At 43.7% G+C, this 27,040-nt stretch overlaps 2 protein-coding genes across 7 annotated transcripts in view; one reads left to right on the forward strand and one right to left on the reverse strand.

Moving 5' to 3' along the window:
- CENPP (centromere protein P) overlaps positions 1-27,040 on the forward strand; it is a 373,003-nt gene that overhangs the window by 15,672 nt on the left and 330,291 nt on the right. The window lies entirely within an intron of this gene.
- NOL8 (nucleolar protein 8) overlaps positions 16,185-27,040 on the reverse strand; it is a 31,799-nt gene continuing 20,943 nt past the window's right edge. For all 5 annotated transcript variants that reach the window (XM_056524027.1, XM_056524030.1, XM_056524032.1 and 2 more), the window contains exons 14-17: positions 25,394-25,508; positions 25,161-25,228; positions 24,785-24,867; positions 16,185-16,544 (exon numbers count right to left, since the gene is read on the reverse strand). In XM_056524027.1, the coding sequence (XP_056380002.1) occupies positions 16,491-16,544; positions 24,785-24,867; positions 25,161-25,228; positions 25,394-25,508 (320 nt within the window). In that variant the 3' untranslated portion in view covers positions 16,185-16,490. The remainder of the gene's footprint in view (positions 16,545-24,784; positions 24,868-25,160; positions 25,229-25,393; positions 25,509-27,040) is intronic.

Here is a 27,040-nt window from a genome sequence, read left to right on the forward strand (position 1 = left end):
TTTTGCAACAGCTGAAGGCACACTGAGTTAAGTAGCAAACCAGTGTGTCTCCAGCTGTTGCATAACTACAATCCCCAGCATCCCCAGCCAAAGTAGTATGCCTCCAGCTGTTGCATAACTACAAGACCCAGCATGCCCTTCCGCTGTCCGTACATGCTGGAGGTTGTAGCTTTTGCAACAGCTGAAGGCACACTGGTTGCAAAACACTGAGTTTGTTACCAAACTCGGTGTTTCACAACCAGTGTGCCTCCAGCTGTTGCAAAACTACAACTCCCAGCATGCACTGATAGACCGTACATGCTGGGAGTTGTAGTTTTGCTACAGCTGGATGTCCCCCCCCCCCTCCCAATGTGAATGTACAGGGTACACTCACATGGGCGGAGGATTACAGTAAGTATCCGGCTGCAAGTTTGAGGTGCGGCAAATTTTCTGCCGCAGCTCAAACTGCCAGCGAGAAACTACTGTGAACCCCCGCCCGTGCGACTGTACCCTAAAAACACTACACTACACTAACACAAAATAAAATAAAAAGTAAAAAACACTACGTATACACATACCCCTACACAGCCCCCCTCCCCAATAAAAATGAAAAACGTCTGGTACGTCACTGTTTCCAAAACAGAGCCTCCAGCGGTTGCAAAACTACAACTCCCAGCATGCACTGATAGACCGTACATGCTGGGAGTTGTAGTTTTGCAACAGCTGGATGTTCCCCCCCCCCCCAATGTGAACGTACAGGGTACACTCACATGGGCGGAGGATTACAGTAAGTATCCGGCTGCAAGTTTGAGGTGCGGCAAATTTTCTGCCGCAGCTCAAACTGCCAGCGAGAAACTACTGTGAACCCCCGCCCGTGTGACTGTACCCTAAAAACACTACACTACACTAACACAAAATAAAATAAAAAGTAAAAAAACACTACATATACACATACCCCTACACAGCCCCCCTCCCCTCCCCAATAAAAATGAAAAACGTCTGGTACGCCACTGTTTCCAAAACGGAGCCTCCAGCTGTTGCAAAACAACTACTCCCAGTATTGCCAGATAGCCACTGACTGTCTAGGCATGCTGGGAGTTTTACAACAGCTGGAGGCACCCTGTTTGGGAATCACTGGCGTAGAATACCCCTATGTCCACCCCTATGCAAGTCCCTAATTTAGGCCTCAAATGCGCATGGCGCTCTCATTTTGGAGCCCTGTCGTATTTCAAGGCAACAGTTAAGGGCCACATATGGGGTATCGCCGTACTCGGGAGAAATTGTGTTACAAATTTTGGGGGGTATTCTCTGCTATTACCCTTTTTAAAAATGTAACATTTTTGGGAAAATAAGCATTTTAGGTAAAAAAAATATATATTTTTTTACATATGCAAAAGTCGTGAAACACCTGTAGGGTATTAAGGTTCAAATTACCCCTTTTTATGTTCCCCGAGGGGTCTAGTTTCCAAAATGGTATGCCATGTGTTTTTTTTTTTTTTGCTGTCCTGGCACCATAGGGGCTTCCTAAATGCAAAATTTGCTTTCAAAAAGCCAAATGTGACTCCTTCTCTTCTGAGACCTGTAGTGCGCCAGCAGAGCACTTTTCACCCCCATATGGGGTGTTTTCTGAATCGGGAGGAATTGGGCTTAAAATTTTGGGGGGTATTTTCTGCTATTACCGTTTCTAAAATTGTAAAAATTTTGGGAAACCAAGCATTTTAGGTAAAAAAAATATATTTTTTTTTACATATGCAAAAGTCGTGAAACACCTGTAGGGTATTAAGGTTCACCTTACCCCTTGTTACGTTCCCCGAGGGGTCTAGTTTCCAAAATGGTATGCCATGTGGGTTTTTTTTTTTTGCTGTTCTGGCACCTAAATGCGGCATGCCCCCAGAGCAAAATCTGCTTTCAAAAAGCCAAATGTGACTCCTTCTATTCTGAGACCTGTTGTGCGCCAGCAGAGCACTTTTCACCCCCATATGGGGTGTTTTCTGAATCGGGAGAAATTGGGCTTCAAATTTTGAGGGGTATTTTCTGTTATTACCCTTTTTAAAAATGTAACATTTTTGGGAAACCAAGCATTTTAAGTAAAAAAAAATTTTTTTTTCTACATATGCAAAAGTCGTGAATCACCTATGGGGTATAAAGGTTCACTTTACCCCTTGTTACGTTCCCTTAGGGGTCTAGTTTCCAAAATGGTATGCCATGTGTTTTTTTTTTTGCTGTCCTGGCACCATATGGGCTTCCTAAAAGTGACATGCCCCCCAAAAACCATTTGTCGCTCCTTCCTTTCTGAGCCCTCTACTGCGCCCGCTGAACAATTAACATAGACATATGAGGTATGTGCTTACTCGAGAGAAATTGGGTTTCAAATACAAGTAAAAATTTTCTCCTTTTTACCCCTTGCAAAAATTCAAAAATTGGGTCTACAAGAACATGCGAGTGTAAAAAATTTAGATTTTGAATTTTCTCCTTCACTTTGCTGCTATTCCTGTGAAACACCTAAAGGGTTAATACACTTACTGAATGTCATTTTGAATACTTTGGGGGTGTAGTTTTTATAATGGGGTCTTTTATGGGGTATTTCTAATATGAAGACCCTTTAAATCCACTTCAAAACTGAACTGGTCCCTGAAAAATAGTGAGTTTTAAAATTTTGTGAAAAATTTCAAAATTGCTGCTGAACTTTGAAGCCCTCTGGTGTTTTCCAAAAGTAAAAACTCCTAAATTTTATGATGCAAACATAAAGTAGACATATTGTATATGTGAACCCAAAAAATATATATTTTGAATATCCATTTTCCTTACAAGCAGAGAGCTTCAAAGTTAGAAAGATGCAAAATTTTCATTTTGTTCATCAAATTTTGGGATTTTTCACCAAGAAAGGATGCAAGTTACCATAAAATGTTACCACTAAGTTAAAGTAGAATATGTCACGAAAAAACAATCTCGGAATCAGAATGATAACTAAAAGCATTCCAGAGTTATTAATGTTTAAAGTGACAGTGGTCAGAATTGCAAAAAACGCTCCGGTCCTTAAGGTGTAAAATGGCCTGGTCCTTAAGGGGTTAAATGCTTTATTTTTGTCATTTATTGCCCCCTTAACATTTTTATTCATCCATATTGGTTTTCTTTTATTTCTGACCCTTTTATTCCCATAAAGTATATACCATACATCATACAGTGAGAATTTAAGATATTTTTAACAGTCTCCCATTAAGTGTCAGTATTCTTGTTTTTGAGGACATTATCCCATTTTATAGTGTTAAGGGCTTCTCTGAGTTGGTCAAACGTTGCCTTCCTAAAGTTCATTGTTTTTGTGGCCCCTCGAGAGATTCCCTTATTGAAGAACAATATACTGTATTATATTATGATCCCTATTTCCTAGGTGTCCTTCTACTTGCACATTAGTTACTCTGTCAGGTCTGTTAGTTAATATTAAGTCTAGTAGGGCGCCTCCTCTGGTCGGGCCCTGCACCATTTGGGACAGATAATTGTCTTTAGCTATAGTCAGAAACCTGTTTCCTTTATGAGATTAACAGGACTCAGTCTCCCAGTCTATATCAGGATAGTTAAAGGGGTACTCTGGTGGAAAACTTTTTTTTTTTATCAACTGGTGACAGAAAGTTAAACAGATTTGCAAATTACTTCTATTAAAAAATCTTAATCCTTCCAGAACTTATTAGCTGCTGAATACTACAGAGGAAATTATTTTCTTTTTGGAACACAGAGCTCTCTGCTGACATCACGACCACAGTGCTCTCTGCTGACATCTCTGTCCATTTTAGGGACTGTCCAGAGCATCATTTGTTTGTTATGGGGATTTTCTCCTGGTCTGGACAGTTCCCAAAATGGAAATGTCAGCAGAGAGCTCTGTGTTCCAAAAATAAAAGAATTTCCTCTGTAGTATTCAGCAGCTAATAAGTACTGGAAGGATTACCGTATATACTCGAGTATAAGCCGAGTTTTTCAGCACGATTTTTCATGCTGAAAACACCCCCATCGGCTTATACTCGAGTGAACTCCCCCACCCGCAGTGGTCTTCAACCTGCGGACCTCCAGAGGTTTCAAAACTACAACTCCCAGCACCTTTGAATTGGATGTTGACCAATGCCAGAAGTCTGTCCACTAAAACTGAGTAACTGGAGTGGTTGATGTCTGAGGAGGATTATGACATAGTGGGTATGAGACTTGGTTGGACGATAGCTGTGACTGGGTGGTCAACATAGAGGGTTATAGTCTATTCAGGAAGGATCGGACAATACAGATATATGGGAGGGAAATGATAATGTGGAGTCATTATGGGTAGAAATATATGGAGATAAGAATAAAAAAATTCTGATAGGGGTTTGCTATAAGCCACCAAACATAATGGAAGAGGCAGAAGATCAATAACTGAGGCAAATAAACAAGGCAGCAAATCAGAATGATGTGATAATAATGGGGGGACTTTTATAGGGGTGCTCCGGTGGAAAACTTTTTCTTTTTTTTAAATCAACTGGTGCCAGAAAGTTAAACAGATTTATAAATAACTTCTGTTAAAAGATCTTACTGTATATACTCGAGTATAAGCCGACCCGAGTATAAGCCGAGACCCCTAATTTCAACCCAAAATCCCAGGAAAAGTTATTGACTCGAGTATAAGCCTAGGGTGGGAAATACATCATCCCCCCTGTCATCATCCAGACCCGTCATTAACATCCTCATCATCATCCCCTTGTCATCATCCCACACATCCCCCCTTCAACATCCCCTTATCATCCCGCACATCCCCCCTTCATCATCCCCTTGTCATCATCCCACACATCCCCCCTTCATCATCCCCTTATCATCCCACACATCCCCCCTTCATCATCCCCTTGTAATCATCCCACACACCCCCTTCATCATCCCCTTGTCATCATCCCCACCCCCCTTCATCATCCCCACACCCCCCCCCTTCATCATCCTCTTCTCATCATTCGCCCTCAGTGGTCTTCAACCTGCGGACCTCCGGAGGTTTCAAAACTACAACTCCCAGCAAGCCCGGGCAGCCATCGGCTGTCCGGGCTTGCTGGGAGTTGTAGTTTTGAAACCTCCGGAGGTCCGCAGGTTGAAGACCACTGCGGCCTTCAACATCATCCAGCCCCCTCTCACCCCCTTTGGTTCTGAGTACTCACCTCCGCTCGTAGCTGGTCCGGTCCTGCAGGGCTGTCCGGTGAGGAGGTGGTCCGGTGGGATAGTGGTTCCGGGCTGCTATCTTCACCGGGGAGGCCTCTTCTAAGCGCTTCGGGCCCGCCTCAGAATAGTCACGTTGCCTTGACAACGACGCAGAGGTGCGTTCATTGCCAATGTACTTCTGCGTCGTTGTCAAGGCAACGCCTCTATTCCGGGCCGGAAGCGCGGAGAAGAGGCGCCCCCAGTGAAGATAGCAGCCCGGAACCACTATCCCACCGGACCACCTCCTCACCGGACAGCCCTGCAGGACCGGACCAGCGCCGAGCGGAGGTGAGTACTCAGAACTAAAGGGGGTGAGAGGGGGCTAGATGATGTTGAAGGCCGCAGTGGTCTTCAACCTGCGGACCTCCGGAGGTCTCAAAACTACAACTCCCAGCAAGCCCGGACAGCCGATGGCTGCCCGGGCTTGCTGGGAGTTGTAGTTTTGAAACCTCCGGAGGTCCGCAGGTTGAAGACCACTGAGGGCGAATGATGAGAAGAGGATGATGAAGGGGGTGTGTGGGGATGATGAAGGGGGGTGGGGATGATGACAAGGGGATGATGAAGGGGGTGTGTGGGATGATTACAAGGGGATGATGAAGGGGGGATGTGTGGGATGATAAGGGGATGATGAAGGGGGGATGTGTGGGATGATGACAAGGGGATGATGAAGGGGGGATGTGCGGGATGATAAGGGGATGTTGAAGGGGGGATGTGTGGGATGATGACAAGGGGATGATGATGAGGATGTTAATGACGGGTCTGGATGATGACAGGGGGGATGATGTATTTCCCACCCTAGGCTTATACTCGAGTCAATAACTTTTCCTGGGATTTTGGGTTGAAATTAGGGGTCTCGGCTTATACTCGGGTCGGCTTATACTCGAGTATATACAGTAAGATCTTTTAACAGAAGTTATTTATAAATCTGTTTAACTTTCTGGCACCAGTTGATTTAAAAAAAAGAAAAAGTTTTCCACCGGAGCACCCCTATAAAAGTCCCCCCATTATTATCACATCATTCTGATTTGCTGCCTTGTTTATTTGCCTCAGTTATTGATCTTCTGCCTCTTCCATTATGTTTGGTGGCTTATAGCAAACCCCTATCAGAATTTTTTTATTCTTATCTCCATATATTTCTATCCATAATGACTCCACATTATCATTTCCCTCCCATATATCTGTATTGTCCGATCCTTCCTGAATAGACTATAACCCTCTATGTTGACCACCCAGTCACAGCTATCGTCCAACCAAGTCTCATACCCACTATGTCATAATCCTCCTCAGACATCAACCACTCCAGTTACTCAGTTTTAGTGGACAGACTTCTGGCATTGGTCAACATCCAATTCAAAGGTGTTTGTTTTTTCTTCCTATAAAGCCTATCCCTATTAACTGTTCTAACCCCTCCCTCTGCTCCACCCCCAGGTATATTACTTAGTCCCCCCTCTCTATCTACACTATCTTCCCCTTCTATGTTGTCGGTTCCCTCCCTCCCAGTCCCTAGTTTAAACACTCCTCCACCCTTCTGGCCATCTTCTCCCCAAGCACAGCTGCACCCTCCCCATTAAGATGCAGCCCCTCCCTGCGGTAGAGCCGGTATCCGACAGAGATGTCGGCCCAGTTCACCATGAACCCAAACCCCTCCTTCCTACACCAGCTTCTGAGCCACTTGTTTACCTCCCTAATCTCCCGCTGCCTCTCTGGTGTGGCTTGTGGTACAGGTAATATTTCAGAAAATATTACCTTGGAGGTCCTTGCCTTAAGCTTGCAGCCTAAGTCCCTGAAATCATTTTTAAGGACACTCCACCTACCTCTTACTTTGTCATTGGTGCCAATATGTACCATGACTGCTGGTTCCTCACCAGCCCCATCCAGCAACCTGTCAACCCAATCCGCGATGTGCCGAACTTGAGCGCCAGGAAGACAACACACAGTTTGGCAATCCCGGTCTTTGTGACAGATCGCCCTGTCTGTCCCCCTAATAATTGAGTCCCCCACTACCAGTACCTGTCTGGCCTGCCCGGCACTCCTCCCTCCTTACTGGAGCAGACACCCCCCTTGCGGACTCCCCGCAATCAGCTACTTACTTATCCTGTGAATAAGGGATAAGTTAATTTCGGCTGCAGTACCCTTTTAACAGTAGAATTGATTCACATTATAAGATTTGTTTATAATGCAGGTCTCAATACAATAAAGTAATGGTTACCTAGAGCTGAACTTTATAGAAAACCCAATTTAAATTCAGGTTTTATATGAACCTAACCATTTCTGGTAAAACCATAAAGAATGCCTCACAATAGAGGAACAAATTAACTTTAATAGATGTGTACAATAAAATGAGAATGTCTTCCCTTCCATTCCTGCGTTCACACTGTGATTAATGTCACACACAGTCCTCGGTCCCCAAGCAGGACTTCCTTTAATCACCATCTTCCTGAGTAATAATATAGAAGATTATGCTTATTTCTTCTCTATATTCCGGAGGTTGGTTATTGTGGTGGACCACCGGTGTATGGCGGGACCACGAGTATAGCGGTGTAGGTAGTGGGGTCAGATGGTATTAACCCCCTGGAGCAAGATGTTATTAACCCCTAGTGTTTGTGACGCCAGAGTGGTTTTTGGTACCGAAACCACACAAACGGTATCTCCTCTATTCCAATGGCTAGTTAAAGAAAGGAGAGTCCACAACCAGTTATGGTTTAACGGAGGCTTTACTGAGTTTAAGACAGATGGTATTATCTTCACAGCTAGGCCAGATTCCCAGAGAGGTGGCCAGGAACTCAGAAGACCTCGCAGCTTGCTGGGACCAATTATACTTGTAATAGGCTTGAAACAATTATCTTGAGGCTTGATGCCCCCTCCCATAGGCTTGCATTGAGGGGCGGAGCGTGACGTCACACGCCACCGGCCCCGTGGTTGCCGGTATTCAGACCCGGAGCGAACATGCTCCGGGGACTGGTTTTAACTGGGGTGCTGCGTGCAAGATCACAGGGGGGTTCCCAGCGGCGGAACCCCCGTGATCAGGCATCTGATCCCCTATCCTTTGGATAGGGGATAAGATATCTAAGCGCCAAAGTACCCCTTTAAAGCAGTATACACAACATTCTGGAAACAACAGGGGGAGACCCTGCGTGGGAGCCCCCAGGTCACTGAGGATCTCAACATGACAGGGCCTAAGGGTAGTATAGGACCATGTCCTGTACTGGGACATTACATTATGAAAATATTTGTTTATTTATCATGGTGATATGGAAGTTGGAGCATATTTAACTATGGAACATATTACAAACAAATCCTTAGCATGTTATAGATTCTGATCGTTCAGATATAGGGCATGTTCCCCAACCTCTTGTCTATAGACATAAATTTTGGGGGGGGGCGTGACATCACAACCACAGCCACCAGAGTTCGGCATTCTGAACATAAATGTTTAGAACAACATGGTTCCAGCCCGGAGATCACAGGTGTTCGGACCTCCCGACATCAGACATCTTATCCCCTATCCTAAAGATATGTCTAAGGGCGGAGTACCCTTTTAACTAAGAGAATGGTCAATGTTATAGGTAAATGATCATCTTTGATTCGCCTTTATATAGCGGCACAGTGTACACATTAGCAGCATTCTATTTGTTAAGTAACAGTGCAGCGTACATGAGAACGGAATATTTCCTGATGTGATCCATCATAGTTTTTTTTGGCATATATAATTGTACTAATATTTACAGGGTAGATATACAGATTGAAATCTGGAGGATTATTATGTACAGAGATTTGTACAGAGATTTGGAGTTCCTCCTTGGTTGTTTTACACCATTGCGGTACTCTATAATAATAGGTATTTTCTGATATACAGATATCAACTCCAATATAGTGCTGTGTTTTTATGTATTATATATTGTGTATTGGAGCAGTCTCGGATATAGGTACTTGTGCTATTTTTTCTGTGTCAACTAGAACTAATCGCAGCTTTTTCCAGACCTGATAGACAGACATAACATCTTCTTTGCCTTTGGCCTTTACATTGCATCTTGCATCTCAGCAGCATCATTCCATACCATGGTTTTTTATTGAATACTAGCTGAGTACCCGGCGTTGCCCGGTTTTTCCTTCCTAATTCTTGTTGGGGAGGAAAATAAACAAAGGAGGAAGCTTTTGATTTCATATCCAGTCCTCATATATTGTTGTCATATCCCAACCCCATATCCCGTCCTCACATCCCGAACTCCTATCCTGTCCTCCTATCTCGACCTCCTATCCCAACCTCCTGTCCCTACCTCCTATACCGTCCTCCTATCCCATCCTCCTATCCCGATCTCCTTTCCCGATCTCCTATCCCGTCCTCCTATCCCGTCCTCCTATCCTGACCTCCTATCCCGTCCTCCTATCTCAACCTCCTATTCTGACCCCTATCTCGACCTCCTATCCCGATCTCCTATCCCGACCTCCTATCCCGTCCTCCTATGCCATCCTCCTATCCCATCCTCCTAACTCAACCTCCTATCCCAACCTTCTATCCCAACCTCCTATCCCATCCTCCAATCTCGAGCTCCTATCTCGACCTCCTATCTCAACCTCCTTTCCCGTCCTCATATCTCAACCTCCTATCCCGACCTCCTATCCCATCCTCCTATCCCGTCCTCCTATCCCGACCTCCTTTCCCGTCCTCATATCTCGACCTCCTATCTTGACCTCCTATCCCATCCTCCTATCCCGTCCTCCTATCCTGTCCTCCTATCCCGACCTCCTGTCCCGACCTCATATCTCGTCCTCCAATCCTGACCTCCTATCTCGACCTCATATCCCGACCCGTAATATGTGTACCAGGTATTGAAATATTTCCAGCCGTACGGAAGTTATGTGGGAACATACATTTCCCATTGATTTGCATGGGACTTTAAACAAAAGCCACGAAGCTCACAAATGGGGGTAGTTAAGGGTTAAATTAACTATCCTATATTTTAAGTTGACATATAAGTAACATGTGACCAAGTATTATCGAAATATCTCCAGTCGTTTGGAAATTATGCAGAAACATGTATTTCCCATTGACTTGTATGGGACTTTAAACATAAACCCTGCCCCTGGCAAATGGGGGTGAGTAAGGGTTAAATCACCTATCCTATGCTTGTTGTTGACATATAAGTAACATGTGTGCCAAGTTTCATGTTAATATCTTTAGCCGTTTGGACGTGATGCTGGAACATACATACATACATACATACATACATACATACATACACATACACACACACATACATACACACATACATACATACATACACACATACATACACACACATATACATACATACATACACACACACATACATACACACACACATACACATACATACACACACATACACACACACGTACATACACACACACATACATACACACATGCATACATACATACACACATACATACACACATACATACATACACATATACATACATACACACACACATACACACATATACACACATACATACATACACACACATACACATACATACACACACACGTTGAGTTTTATATATATAGATTATTTCTGCTCAGTCACGAATCATAACATTTAATGGTTTATGATGGCTAAACAGATTGTGGGGATTTTTTTTAAGATCAGTATTTCTTAGACCCATCCTAAAATGCGACAAAAAAAGGTGCGTGCCTCTTAACAAGTCACCTCTGTGCATCTTAAAGGGCACCTGTCGGTAGATAGGAAAGGAAATTGCAGCTGATGGATCCCTGCACTTTATATGATCTGGGTCCTCAGCCCTACAATAAGTCCAGGGCACTGTTTCCCAACCAGGATGCATCCAGCTGTTGCAAAACTACAACTCCCAGCATGCCCAGACAGTCTGTACAATATGTACAAAAAGTCTAGGGCAGTGTTTCCCACCAGGGTACCTTCAGCTATTGCAAGACTACAACTCCAAGCATGTCTGGGGGCACCCTGGTTAGGGAGCACTGCTCTATACTTACATGACAGGCATCCTGGTTGGGAAACACTGGCTTAGGGCTTTACATGACAAAATGGCTGTGCCTGCATTGAGCTGCATTGTAGCTAATGAAAATTAAAGGGATACGGCCTTCTGCTGGCCAGTCATGCTGGGAGTTGTAGTTTTGCAACAGCTGGGGGCACCCTGATTGGGAAACCCTGGCCTAGGGCTTTACATGACAAAATGGCTGTGCCTGCATTGAGCTGAATTTTAGCTAATAAAAATTTAAGGGGTACTCCAATGGAATTTTTTTCAAATCTGCTGTATGCTCCAGAGCAAGTTATGTAGTTCTTCCCAGTCTGACCACAGTGCTGCCACCTCTTTCTGTGTCAGGAACTGTCTAGAGCAGGAGCAAATCCCCAAAGCAAACCTTTCCTGCTCCGGACAGTTCCTGACACAGACAGAGGTGTCAGCAGAGAGCACTGTGGTCAGACTGGAAAGAAGTACACAACTTCTTCTGAAGCATACAGCAGCTGATAAGTACTGGAAGGATTAAGATTTTTTTTTTAAAAGAAGTACTTTACAAATCTATATTTGTACCAGTTGACTGGCACCAGTTGATAAAAAAAAATATTATATATATATATATATATATATATATATATATATATATATATACATATATTATAATAATATTTTTTTTACCCCTTTAATATGGTCAGCCTGCAACCTGCATGGTGCAGCTACCTGAAGGTGGCAGAACGCCATTGCAGTCAGTGCAACATGGGGATCTTTGGTTGTGAAATACGTACAACAGCCACCATATAGCTGTACCCTAAATGAGCTCCTTTGTGTAAAACTACTTGTGCGACCGGAGATCCTTTGCACTGTGATTCTGTGCTATGTATCTGATCATTACTGATGCTCTACGCAGGGATACAGATCAGACACACTCTCCAGCTGACACCTAAGGCTACACATCGCCGTCTCCGCGAGAGTATGAAAAATCTACTAGTGATGTGTTTTTTATGGCGTCTTCACATTTAAGGTTAATAGTCCATAATCCGAGAACAAGACTGAAATCCTAGAAGGACCTCAATCAAGGGCCTAAAAGTAACATAAAGGAAATACGGCTGGATCTGGATCACTGAAGTGCTAGTTGGAGAGACTGACAGATGTGTGACATTTGCAGATAAAGTGAATCAGTGAATCCTGACATTGGCTATTATCACCTATTGTAGTTGAATGGAAGTTCTTTGCAAACGTTCTTTGATCCAGGACTGAGACTTTGGCACCCCCAAGTGGTCGCTGTTGGGATTGCTTGTGTGTTAATCATTTATGTTTAGTACTCAAGTTTATCTACAGCATAGCTTAAGTCATTAGAAAAACAAGGCACGTCAATGCATCCGCACAACAATACTAGGTATAGCTATATTTAACATCACTGCGAGTCCTTCTGGGGCGAAATGTGTGCAGAACTATGCGGACATTTAAATGCAGACAGGATAAGCTTTATGGCTGCTCGGTGCAGGTTGCTATGCCAACTTGTAGGATGAAAATGAACGTTTAGGATTTCTGTATCATTGCATATGTCCTACCTGTCTGTTTTTTTTTTTTGCTGTACACAATCCTGGTGGTGTCACCGGTAAAATACACCCATGGGTCATACCAGAGCTGCTTTCCTACTTGCCCTTTGGAAGGTTCTGATTTGTAAGACAATGTAAGCAAAGATATAGAGTCTGATAGAGAGTATTTATAGCAAACTACTAGGTTCGGGGTTATATGCTACTGTGGCAGTTCTTGCCATGTAACTTATTCAGAGGAAACTCTACTAAACTTAAAGCCCCAATGCAGCCCAGCCTAGCCCCAGGCTAGGTGGTGCAGCCCAGAGCTGGAGGCTAGGTCGGGCAACATTGGGGCTGCTCTGCCACTGGGCTGTTGCCTCTATAAGCACTGGTGTTGTGGTGGTGGTCGCCGCTCAGCGTCACGCTATTTTATGTTAGGAATCCCACTACACACAGGTGACCGTAACGTGGCTAGCACAATATGATCATCATAACATACACAAATTACCTATTAGTTTTATATGTGTGCTGAGAAGCACAGGATCTTTGTCCAAGATGTAGCTGTCTTTTTCGCTATTGATGTTTTCGATCTGCTTTTATTCTTTCGTGCCACTTGTCAAAGAGATGTTGCCAGGACCAATTGCTGGAACGTCTTCTCACTCCCATCCCTGTTTCAGCTGGAAGCCAAGCACTAATTCCAATTCCTATTCACAGCAATGGAACAGGATTAAGAACAGGATTTGGAAACAGGGCCCGGCTTCCATCTGACTAATAAGCTGAGACCGGAATGGGAGCGGAGCGAGAAGGTGTTCCAGTCTTCAGCACTAAGGGGCTTAGGAAAGCATTTTCGTACCGTGTACCGTAACATTTATATTTCCACAACTTTTTCCTTCTTTCAATGATGAGGAGTATACAGTGCATTTGGAATGTTTGCAGAACCTTACACTTCTTCACAATTTGTTATGCTGTGGCCTTGTGCTAAAATAAAATAAAAATCTATATTTTTTTTTTTTCATGTCCACCTCCTTCAGACACTAAGCTTAAACTGATTACCTCAGGGCCTAAAGACGGGTATATCCTGCTGGGAGGAGCAGACTTCTTTGTTGCCATAGTGTCATACCTCCTAGAGACAGCAGCATACACCCACGGTCTGTGTCCCCCAATGTCCAAAGAAAGTGAAAACAGAATGTTACAACTCATTTCTAATATATTAAAATACAGAAATTTTAATATTGCAGTGACATAAGTATTCAGACCCCTTACTCAGTACATAGTTGAAGCCCCTTTGGCAGCGATTAGTCTTGTGTTCTTGGGGGATGAGGCCACAAGGCTTACACATCTGGATTTGGGGATGTTCTGCCATTCCTCTCTGCAGATCTTCCCGAGCTCAGTGATGTTGGATAAGGGGCACTAGTAGTAGGTATTTTCAATTTCAATGAAGTAATAATTGTGGCTGGGCCACTCTAGGACATTCACAGAGTTGTCCCTAAGCCGCTCCTGTGTTGTCTTGGCTGTACTGGGGTCATTAAGGGAGATTTATCTGTATAGAGGGAAAAGTGGACCAGTTGCCCATAGCAACCTATTAGATTTCTTAAAATTTTTCAGGTGTTGATTAATCTCACCTTAACCTCCTGCCTGGTCTGAGATCCACAGCACTCTGGATGAGGTTTTCATTAAGAATACAGTGACCCCCCCCCCCCCGACATACGAACAGTTCAACATACGATGGCCTCTCAGAGGCCATCGCATGTTGAAGGCAGCATCAACATACGATGCTTTTGTATGTCAGGGCCATCACATAAACGGCTATCCAGCAGTGCAGACTGCTTCAGCTGCCACCGGATAGCCGTTTACGGTGCCCCATGTGGTCTGCTGACAATCACTTACCTGTCCTCGGGGCTCCAGCGCGTCCTCTTTCTGATCCCCTGCATCGTCAGCGCTCTCCATCGTCGTCATCACGTCGCACACCGTCCCGTCATCCAATAGGAGCGACGTGCGTAGCGACGTGATGGCAGCGACAGAGAGCGAGGATGCCGGGGAAGCCGCGGCCTTGCTGTAGCATCAGGGACACCCCGGGGATGCGGCGACAGCAATGGAAGGCGACATCCAGGGCAGCGGCGACGGTCCGGAGCGGCAGGGACATATGAGTAAAACCTCCAATACCAGTGGTCTTCAACCTGCGGACCTCCAGATGTTGCAAAACTATAACTCTCAGCATGCCCGGCTTTCATGTGTCATAGGGCTCATTCACATCACGTTTTGGGGATTCTCCACCTGATCCTGATCCCAGCCACACACCATTCATTTGAATGAGACAAAGTCATCTAGTGACTCCGGTTGGCTCATTTTCAGACAGTATCCGGTTTTGTTGCCAGGTTGAAAACAAATGGTCTTCCGCTAAGGTGTAGAAACATCTCAGAGATGATCAAGAGAAATGGGAGGAGTCAGAGTTAAATTTCAGGTGTTTGAATATGAATGTCCATGTGACATGTTAGTTTTTCATTTTTAATACATTTGTGAAAATAGAAATTTAGACCTATTTATATTGTTTTTATGGGGTATTTAGTGCAGGATGAGAGAAGAAAATGTATTTATTTTTATATCAGCACAAGGCAGCACCATAAAATGTGAAGTGAAATGAAGTTAAAGGGTCTAGAAACTTTCCAAATGTATGTGTTCTTGGTTATATCATCTTCACATTTGTTAAATTTCTACGAGTGCTCTACATTTCTACGATGTTAGATAAGTATATCCTGAATTTCATAATGTCATCTGGAGTTGGTTTTGCAACCAAGAAAAAAAACAACATACATTTGTATTGTTGAAGGGAATCCGATCTGGTTTGCGACTTCCCAAAGCAGACATGTCAGGAAAGCTGACAGGTCCTTTTCAAGGTAGGAGATATATGCCAAACAATTATGATCCACCGGGACTGCCCCCCCCCCTTACACGAGAGGTGGCTGTGCATGGATGGCATGCGTAAGAAACAAAGAGGAATAGCCTGAAATTTTAAACACAGTTCTGAAAGGGGCTTGCATAGTGATCTAATACCAATAAGGCCAGGCTCACCAAGTATAATATAAAAACTAGGGATGCCCGGATACCATATTTATTTTTTTATTTTTTTTAAACCGAGTAAGAGTACCAATACTTTTTTGCAAGTGCTCGCCGATACCAATTACCAACACTTTTGTAAATGTCACATGACAGGGTTTTTTCTTTTTTTAAACTGGAAGAGAGGTGAGTGTTTTCAGTTTTTATTAGAGGAAGGGCTTTTTTATATTTAAAAAAATATATGAAATTAATTTTATTTAAACTTTTTGAAAAGAGGGGTTATTTCAACTTTTATTAGGCAGTTATTTCAGGACTTTTAGACGCCACAATGAACTGTGACCGCAGCATCTAAAAGGGTTAATGCTGGACATCATCGCGATCGGTGCTCGGTAAGAACCACTGACATGAGACTTGAAAGCGTGTAAACAACAAAATGCAACTTAATTTAGAATTTTTATTTACAAATGGATATATGTATCAAACAGTTAATATTATTGAAAAAGCAAACAAAAACAAAAAAATACAAAAAAAAAATAAAAAATTTTTAGGAAAAATTTTCTTTATATTACATCCATTTATAGTTTGCAGTCCATTTAAATAAAGCCTTTGTAATAATGGTGTTATAAGATTTCTTCCATAGGAAGCAGTGTCATCGCTCCCCAGGTCATTGTCTTATGATATACGCAAGTCCTCATGGTAGCGCATCCTTTTACATACATATAAAGACGGGACTGTTTAAGGTCAGGTTAACGTCTGGATTTCAGCTTCCTCTTTGCATCTCGGTGCCTCTTCCTGCATTCCTACATAGAAGGGAAAAAAAAAAAAATCATTAAAAAATCATAATAAAGTCACAAGAACTAACAAACTGTAAGACAGCAAGTTATTGTTTGCCTCTATAAAGCAGTGTTTCCCAAGCAGTGTTTCTCCAGCTGTTGCAAAACTACAACTCCAAGCAAACCCAGACAGCCATTGGCTATCCGGGCATGCTGGGAGTTGTAGTTTTGCAACAGCTGGAGAAACACTGCTTGGGAAATACTGCTCGGGAAACAAGTGGTCCCCAAACCATCCAGAGCATAATCCTGTCCGGCTGCAGTATCATCTTTGTCCCAGCTAAAGCAAAGTCCAGAAAGTGAGGTAGGGACTAGCACTCCTCTGTGCTCACTCCTGTCCTGAGAGAGGAGGGGGTGTAAGAGCAGTCTGCAGTGATTGGATGAAGAGACCCAGCACAGCAAAGAAGACTCAGGGAGGAAGTGAATGTATGGTGAGTGAGGGCGTGCTCAGGGCTTGCCTCGGACATGTTCCTTCCAGAGCAGTTAATGTCAGAATGAGTGAGCAGCAGAACAGAGGGATTTGTGAGCCATATACAGAAGCTAGATACATAAAAATGACATGTAAAGCATTTGCAAAACCTAATGAGAAATATATTGAAGCATTATTTTTAATATGTGATATGACCGGTATGCTTTAACCCTGAATATGGAAAGAACATTTATAAAGAAAATAATTTTCTGTCCCTTTCAATACATATCTATTCAGTTTTATTAAATTTTTTTGCATTTCAACTATGCTGGAATAAGTTGCATGTCACTTATTCAGTGTATTACTTGGGAATACCTGTCAAAAGTGAAGGACACAAATTAGTGTCTACTCTGAATACACTCTGAATAAGGTATTCCCAAGTAATACACTGAATTTAAATAGGGGCTAAAATGCTACAGGATACCCTCAGAATGTATGCAGTTTTTTGTGCTATGTTTTTTCATGTTAACATACCCTTAAAGAGAACCTATCATCAATTTCATGCTGCCCGAGACAAGTCACAGGCATGGCTCCACTAGCCTTGATTAATAGACCTTTCCCTATACGCAAACTGGCAGAGATCTATCAATCAAGGTTGGTGGGCCAGAGGCCTCCCTGATAACTTGTGGTTAAAGGGGTATTCCTCTGCCCCAGCATTCGGAACATTTTGTTTTCAACGCTTGGAGCAAGCGGCCGTGACGTCACAGCCACGTCCCTCGTGGTCACACCACGCCCCCTCAATGCAAGTCTATATAGGCAGCGTGGTGGCCACCACGCCCCCTCCCATAGGCTTGCATTGAGGAAACATGTCGGGACGTCAGAAGGGTTGTGGTCGGGACGTCAGAAGGGTTGTGGTCGGGACGTCAGAAGGGTTGTGGTCGGGACGTCAGAAGGGTTGTGGTCGGGACGTCAGAAGGGTTGTGGTCGGGACGTCAGAAGGGTTGTGGTCGGGACGTCAGAAGGGTTGTGGTCGGGACGTCAGAAGGGTTGTGGTCGGGACGTCAGAAGGGTTGTGGTCGGGACGTCAGAAGGGTTGTGGTCGGGACGTCAGAAGGGTTGTGGTCGGGACGTCAGAAGGGTTGTGGTCGTGACGTCAGAAGGGTTGGGGTCGTGACGTCAGAAGGGTTGTGGTCGGGACGTCAGAAGGGTTGTGGTCGGGACGTCAGAAGGGTTGTGGTCGGGACGTCAGAAGGGTTGTGGTCGGGACGTCAGAAGGGTTGTGGTCGGGACGTCAGAAGGGTTGTGGTCGGGACGTCAGAAGGGTTGTGGTCGTGACGTCAGAAGGGTTGGGGTCGTGACGTCAGAAGGGTTGGGGTCGTGACGTCAGAAGGGTTGGGGTCGTGACGTCACAACCCCTGCCGTCGGCACCCAGCGTTCTAAAACAAACGCCAGGTGCTGCACAGAGATTGCGGGGGTCCCAGCTGCAGGACCTCCATGATCAGACATCTTATCCGCTATCCTTTGACAGGGGATAAAATGTCGAGAGGCGGAATACCCCTTTAAGGCAGAATGAAAGTAATAACAGGCTGCCTTTAGATTTCACTGCACTAAACAAATATTACCGACTACAAGCGTCTCTGACTCAGCTCCTGTTTTGACTTGTAAATCTATTTCTACACAGCTCATTATATACTGTTATGGCAGATCTGTTATTTCCAGTATTGCTCTTGTTGTCCCCACTATATAATGAGTCGTCCATAGATTGTATGATTCATTCCTTTCCACCGCTTACATGAGCAGCAGGCAGATCTTCCACACTGTGCACCTGTTGTTATACTCATTTGCCATTTCACAGACTGAAAACAATAGTAATAAACATCAATTCACTGCAATTGTCTGTGTTCAATAACACTCACGCCAGATCGCATTGTTACTTTGATAATCATAACTATATGCAGCGTTATGGTATCGATGTAAGAAATGCTAAGTAATAAAGCCGTCTTCACAACTGCAGTGTTCACCACTTGCTCCGCAGACTCACATAGTACATGATGTATGGACCGCATGAAGAAATGAACAGCACCGCCTGCCAACAGTGCTGCAAGGTTACCAACATCTGTCCAAAGTGTACTTGGACTAATACAGGCTACAACATGGGCAGAATATGCATTTCACCTCTGAAAAGTGTGGGAGTAAATTTGACACTGATGTACAAGTAAAACAGAAATAAACTGAGCGTGCCACCAGCTAAAGGCGGTCATAAGACTGTCCTCTATAACACTTACTTTAAAGAGACAACTACTCTCATAATGTGGCATTTCGCAAATGTAGTATTGGATGGCAGGGATTTACATAGACGGTTCATGTCCACCAGAACAGGAGCCGATTCTACAGAGCGTCTTTATGTTCTGGCTCCCAGATAGGAATCTCTAGCCGTACACCCCATCTCTATGATACTATCATGACACAACCTCTTTAAAAGAAAACTGACAGCTGGTTCAACCATAAACGTGGTTAAAGTGCGGATGAATCTGAAGAAAATGATTACTTACAAAAATTGGTACAGCTGTGTGAGTTACAGGCTCCATTGCTAGTATGAAAATGTGTTGTGCAATGCAGGCGGAGTCGTCTTTCAGAGCTTCCCTGCCTCCTTCCTCCGTGCTCCCATATGCCTGCCCATCTTCTGAAAACGCATTAATATTCACTCCTATCCTAAAGACGCGAAAGCCTGTGCCCATGTGAGGGCCATGTCAGAATAGCAGAGCGCAGGCGCAGGCGCAGCATCAGCCTCATCGCTCCTCATGTCCTGGTGACGTGGAGCCTATGTCCATGTGAGCGCTCATGTGGGCACAGGCTCTCAAATCATTAGGACGTGAGAGTGAAGTTTATGCATATTCAAAAGATGGGCGGTCATATGAGAGCACAGAAGAAGGAGGCAGGGAAGCTCGTAAAGCCAGCTCCGCCTCCACTGCACAAAGGGACATTTATGCATACTAGCAACAGAGCCTGGCTGGCTAAACAGATTAACATCATTTTACTTTGGTTCCCCCACACTATAATCCAGTGAGTTGGGTTTAGTGCAGGTAAGGCTACTTTCACACTGCTGCTGTGCCCCATCCTTAAACTGATGTTAGGCTCTTTTATTTATTTTTGCAGCCTTTAACGGCAGTTATCTGGACGGGGCACAACGGGCAATAACGGGTCCCGATGGATCCCATTTACTATAATGGGGTCTTTTGGGTGCAGTTATTTTGTAGCTGGAGTAGCAGGAGTAAAAAACGGCGCAAGTCATATTTTTTCTCCTGCTATTACCCTGGCCTCCCCCGACAACCGTCACACTGCTGTATGCTAACAGCAGTGTGAAAGAAGCCTGACCCATTTGTCCCAGAAATTAGCTCCAGTTTCTAAAACTCTCAAAAAAAAAATATATATATATATTTTCCAGGAGACCCAATTATTTAGGTTGTGTTCATACGTTTCGTCTTATAGGTGGTACCACAGCTAATTACCGTATGTGGTATTTGCCTGGAATCTTTTTTTATTTATTTTTTTAAGTGTTTTACTGAGATTGCAGTAAAATGTACCATTGTTTCCTCAATTTTTGCAATTTGCGACAAACAACATACAGTAATTAGCTGCGGTACCACTAATTAGACGCAGTAAGTTAATACAGCCTTACAGGGAATGTGTCATTACAAAATGACCTATTGTTTAACCCCTTCAGGACCAAGCCCATTTTGGCCTTAAGGACCAGAGCGTTTTTTGCACATCTGACCACTGTCACTTTAAACATTAATAACTCTGAGATGCTTTTAGTTATCATTCTGATTCCGAGAATGTTTTTTCGTGACATATTCTACTTTAACATAGTGGTAAATTTTTGTCGATACTTGCATCCTTTCTTGGTGAAAGATCCGTAAATTTGATGAAAAATTTGAAAATTTTGCATTTTTCTAACTTTGAAGCTCTCTGCTTGTAAGGAAAATGGATATTACGAATACATTTTTTTTTTGGTTCACATATACAATATGTCTACTTTATGTTTGCATCATAAAATTGACAAGTTTTTACTTTTGGAAGACACCAGAGGGCTTCAAAGTTCAGCAGCAATTTTCCAATTTTTCACAAAATTTTCAAACGCCATATTTCTCAGGGACCAGTTCAGGTTTGAAGTGGATTTGAAGGGTCTTCATATTAGAAATACCCCATAAATTACCCCATTATAAAAACTGCACCCCCCAAAGTATTCAAAATAACATTCAGTCAGTGTTTTAACCATTTAGGTATTTCACAGGAATAGCAGCAAAGTGAAGGAGAAAATTCAAAATCTTCATTTTTTACACTCGCATGTTCTTGTAGACCCAATTTTTGATAAAAGGAGAAAATTTTTACTTGTATTTGTAGCCCAATTTCTCTCGAGTAAGCACATGCCTCACATGTCTATGTAAAGTGTTCGGCGGGCGCAGTAGAGGGCTCAGAAGGGAAGGAGCGACAAGGGGATTTTGGAGAGTATGTTTTTCTGAAATGGGTTTTGGGGGGCATGTTGCATTTAGGAAGCCCCTATGGTGCCAGAACAGCAAAAAAAAAAAAAACACATGGCATACCATTTTGGAAACTAGACCCCTCGGGGAACGTAACAAGGGGTTAAGTGAACCTTTATACCCCACAGGTGTTTCACGACTTTTTGGAAGCAAATTAAGCTCTGGGGGCATGCCGCATTTAGGAAGCCCCTATGATGCCAGGACAGTAAAAAAAAAAAAAAAAAAAAACACATGGCATACCATTTTGGAAACTAGACCCCTCGGGGAACGTAACAAGGGGTTAAGTGAACCTTTATACCCCACAGGTGTTTCACGACTTTTGCATATGTAAAAAAAAAATATATTTTTTTTTACCTAAAATGCTCGTTTTCCCAAAAATTTAACATTTTTAAAAAAGGGTAAAAGCAGAAAATACCCCCCAAAATTTGTAACACAATTTCTCCCAAGTATGGCGATACCCCATATGTGACCCTAAACTGTTGCCTTGAAATACGACAGGGCTCCAAAGTGAGAGCGCCATGCGCATTTGAGGCCTAAATTAGGGACTAGCATAGGGGTGGGACATTGGGAATCACTGGCGTAGAATTCCCCTAACAGGGTGCCTCCAGCTGTTGCAAAACTCCCAGCAATGGCTGTCCGACAATACTGGGAGTTGTTGTTTTGCAACAGCTGGAGGCTCCATTTTGGAAACCGTGGCGTACCAGACGTTTTTCATTTTTATTGGGGAGGGGAGGGGGGCTGTGTAGGGGTATGTGTATATGTAGTGTTTTTTACTTTTTATTTTATTTTGTGGTTGTGTAGTGTAGTGTATTTAGGGTACAGTCGCATGGGCGGGGGTTCACAGTAGTTTCTCGCTGGCAGTTTGAGCTGCGGCAGAAAATTTGCCGCAGCTCAAACTTGCAGCCGGATACTTACTGTAAACCTCCGCCCATGTGAGTGTACCCTGTACGTTCACATTGGGGCGGGGGGGGGGGAACATCCAGCTGTTGCAAAACTACAACTCCCAGCATGCGCTGACAGACTGTACATGCTGAGAGTTTTAGTTTTGCAACAGCTGTAGGCACACTGGTTATGTATCACTGAGTTTGTGACCTAACTCAGTGTTTCACAACCAGTGTGCCTCCAGCTGTTGCAAAACTACAACTCCCAGCATGTACGGTGCATGGTGTACGGTGACTGCTGAGAGTTGTAGTTTGCAACAGCTGGAGGCACACCGGTGGTGAAACACTGAGTTAGGTAAAAAAAAAAAAAAAAACAGTTTCATAACCAGTGTGCCTTCAGCTGTTGCAAAACTACAACTCTCAGCAGTCACCGACAGCCAACGGGCATGCTGGAAGTTGTAGTTATGCAACCAGCAGATGCACCACTACAACTCTCAGCATGCACTTTAGCCGTTTGTGCAAGCTGGGAGTTGTAGTTATACAACAGCTGAAGGTAAACTTTTCCATAGAAAAAATGTGCTTCCAGCTGTTGCAAAACCATAAGTCCCATCATGCCCATAAGGGAATGCTGGGGGTTGTGGTTGTCTGCCTCCTGCTGTTGCATAACTACAGCTCCCAGCATGCCCTTTTTGCATGCTGGGAGCTGTTGCTAAGCAACAGCAGGAGGCTGTCACTCACCCAACTCCTGATCCATGCTGCTTCAGGTCAGTCCCTCGCAGCCGCCGCTCCTGGGGCCCCGATCCCAACATTGACGCCGGGGATCGGGGTCCCCAGCTCCCGGGGTCCACGTCCCGCACCCGCTTACGTCCTCCGGAAGAGGGGCGGAGCGGGTTGCGGGAGTGACACCCGCAGCAGGCGCCCTGATTGGTCGGCCGGTAATCCGGCCGACGAATCAGGGCGATCGTGAGGTGGCACCAGTGCCACCTCACCCCTGCAGGCTATGGCTGTTCGGGGCCGTCAGAGACCGGAGACCTGATTGACCCGGAATCGCCGCAGATCGCTGGACTGAATTGTCCACCGATCTGCGGCCATCGCCGACATGGGGGGGCATAATGACCCCCCTGGACGATATGCCAGGATGCCTGCTGAACGATTTCATCAGGCATCCGGCTCCGGTCCCCAACCGGCTAGCGGTGGGGACCGGAATTCCCACGGGCGTATGGATACGCCCTCGGTCCTTAAGGACTCGGAATGCAGGGCGTATCCATACGCCCTATGTCCTGAAGAGGTTAAATCAAGTTTTTATGTTAAACATTTTTTTTTTAAGAATATTTGGTTGATGTTTTTTTTCTAATTTTCCATTATACTACCTATATCTTTAAACAATGCTGAAATCTTGTAGTTTTCAGACTGGTCACTAGGCCTTAAATTAAAGGGGTATTCCAGGAAAAAATATTTTTTTTATTTATCAACTGCCTGCAGATACTTAAACAGATTTGTAAATTAATAACTGTTGTAGAAAAGGAGGCCCTCAGTCCTTTGACAGATGTAACTATTCAGGTACTGACAGCAAGAAACAGTACCGTGATTCAGATGCTGCGGACCGGGACCTCCAGACTCTAGTAATCATGCGGCACTTGTGGGGTGCACGTACAAGGTGAAGTACCAACAATAATATATGCAAAAGAGGGTATATGCACTCACCGCAGGTAAACAGCCACGAAGTCCGGGATCACCACGGCATCAGCAGGAACAAGGAGGCCGAGTACCCCTCTTGTTCCTGCTGATGCCGTGGTGATCCCGGACTTCACGCTGGCGGCTGTTTACAGATTTGTAAATTAATTCTATTAAAAAATCTAAATCCTTTCAATAATTATCAGCTGCTGAAGTTGAGTTGTTGTTTTCTGTCTGGCAACAATGCTCTCTGCTGACATCTCTGCTTGTCTCTGGAACTGCACAGAGTAGAAGAGGTTTGCTATGGGGATTTGCTTCTAAACTGGGCGGTTCCCGAAACAAGTGTCATCAGAGAGCTCTTAGAAAAGAACAACTCAACTTCAGCAGCTCATAAGTACTGAAAGGTTAATAGAAGTAATTTACAAATCTGTTTAACTTTCTGGAGCCAGTTGATATATATATAAAAAAAAGTATTTTCCTGGATAACCCCCTTTAAAAGGAGACTTCCTGTTCTGTCTGTGATAAGGTGGAGGCTGTTGAAATTTGATCTGCACAGCAATACAGTGAAAGGTCAAACTAGCAAATAGAAAAGTCAACAGATGAAGCTCACAGCTCAGTCTCCCCCCCCCTCCCTGTGGTTTGAATAGGACACCTATCACTTGAATAGGACAGCTTCATTCTATTGTTTTCTTTCACAAGTCTTACCTCCATAATGGTGTCTCTCATGTAATCCCATTCTTTTGCCTTTTGCTGAGATTCTGCTGATCGGAAGAACATCCTTGGACCCTCTGTATACAAAAATAGGATGCGAAGAACATTCCCCCATTAACTAATCATGCTTTGTAATGCACTGTAGCCAACAGCCTCCAATAGACATTCTATTATTATTGTAGAGTAAGTGTTTCCCAACCAGGGTGCCTGCAGCTGTTGCAAAACTACACTTCCCAGCAGGCCCGGACAGCCTACGCCTTCCGGGCCTACTTGGAAGTTTTGTTTTGCCACAGCTGGTGGCGTTCTGGTTGGGAGACACTGGTATAGCCTAATGAGTAAATAATAGGTTGGCAGGAGTTAGGACACTTACCTTTTAACCGTGTGTCATCTTTCACAAAAAAGAAAAACCTGATGCTGCTGTTTTTTTGTAACTGTGAACTAAAAGAGACAAATAAATATAGAAAGGTTCAGATTACTGGTCCCTATGGCACATATTTCTGATACAAAATTTACTTTGTGAACTGTGTAAGGGTATGTTCATAAGTAACATCACAACCTATAATGATCACTAGGCATACAGAGCCTTTAGGACGGGGACCTCACCCTGTATTGACTGGGGTGTCCTCCTCCTCTTCTCCTTCAGAGCTGCTGTCCTGGAATCTTGGATTTTCCTGCCAGGCCACTTTAGCTGGTTTAATAGTTTCAATTTTATAGGGTTCTGTAATGAAATTGATGGACCAAAATGTTACAAGTATTAAACTTGTGTACCTCGGGTTTGCAGGTCAATCATAGCATATAAAAAAAAAAGTACAGTACAGAAAATGGTTAAACCTGGTTGGTGGCTTATATATATCTATCTATATCAGAAGGCTGGATTGTGAGTCGCTCACCCTGTGCACGCCTACCTCACCACCTGTGCTGCGGACCGGCCGGTACCGCCTCCGGCTGCTCACTTGTAAAGAAATAAACAAGGTCCGGCACTAGATTGGTTGCAGGTAAAAACTTCTTATTTCTTTATTTGAGGATTCTGCAGTACAAGGCTGGAAGTCTGACGTGTTTCGCTAAAGAGCTTAATCGTAGCCTTGTACTGCAGAATCCTCAGATAAAGAAATAAGTTTTTACCTGCAACCAATCTAGTGCCGGACCTTGTCTTTTTATATTTATTATATATATTATATATATTATATATATATATATACACACACACACACACACATATATATATATATATATATATATATATATATACACATACATACACACACGTCCATTTTTACAGTGACAATGCAAATGGACATTATATATATATATATATATATATATATATATATATATATATTATATATATATATACACACACACACGTCCATTCCCGATCACAGCGCCGCAAACCTGCGGACGCTGATCGGCAGCTGGGGACGGCGATCGCGTATCGCCAGAAACCCGCCGCAGCTGTCAGGAGCGGAGCTTCAATCCTGACAGTTACCCCCTTCAGTGCTTTAGTCAATGTGACTGCAGCACTGATCACTGGTGACAGAGGGACATACACATAAATTATTGTATATTATATACATATGTATATGTGAGCGCATATATTTACATATACACACACACATATATATATATATATATACACACACACACACACATTATAACAATTGATATATACATACATATACACATACACACACTTTAAATATGCTCACACATACATTTTATATATTATAGTGTAGGAGGCACTTGTTTCCTTAGCCTTCACAAGGGTCAAATCAAACATGGCCAGGCAGCATGAACGATCGCTGGATCAGTCAATACTTCATTATCGGCCACATTCACTGTTTAACAGGGTGATGTGTGGCCAAGAACAATGCTTTAATTGGCTGCACAATAAATGTGATCAGCTAATGAATGAGCAATTGTTCATACATTGGCGGATAGCTGCCTCTTTTACATATTATGCATATTGTGCATATTATCCGGAGCCAGTTTTCCTACAAATATTGATTCACCTGATATTCAACCTGCATAAGAGAGCCTTAAACAGGGTTATCACTGATCCATAGGATAGAGGATAACGAGCTGATTGCTTGGGGTTTGGCTGTTGGGACCCCCCCCCCCCAATGACCACAAGAACAGAGGTCAGCTGTCCCTAGAGAGAATAAAGCAGCAGGGTACAAGCTCAGCCACCGCGCCATTCACTGTCTATAGGACTTTCATAGGAACTGAGGAAGAACATGTCTGCCATACATA

The sequence above is a fragment of the Hyla sarda genome, chromosome 6 (genome assembly GCF_029499605.1).
Source record: "Hyla sarda isolate aHylSar1 chromosome 6, aHylSar1.hap1, whole genome shotgun sequence".
Classification (NCBI taxonomy): domain Eukaryota; kingdom Metazoa; phylum Chordata; class Amphibia; order Anura; family Hylidae; genus Hyla; species Hyla sarda.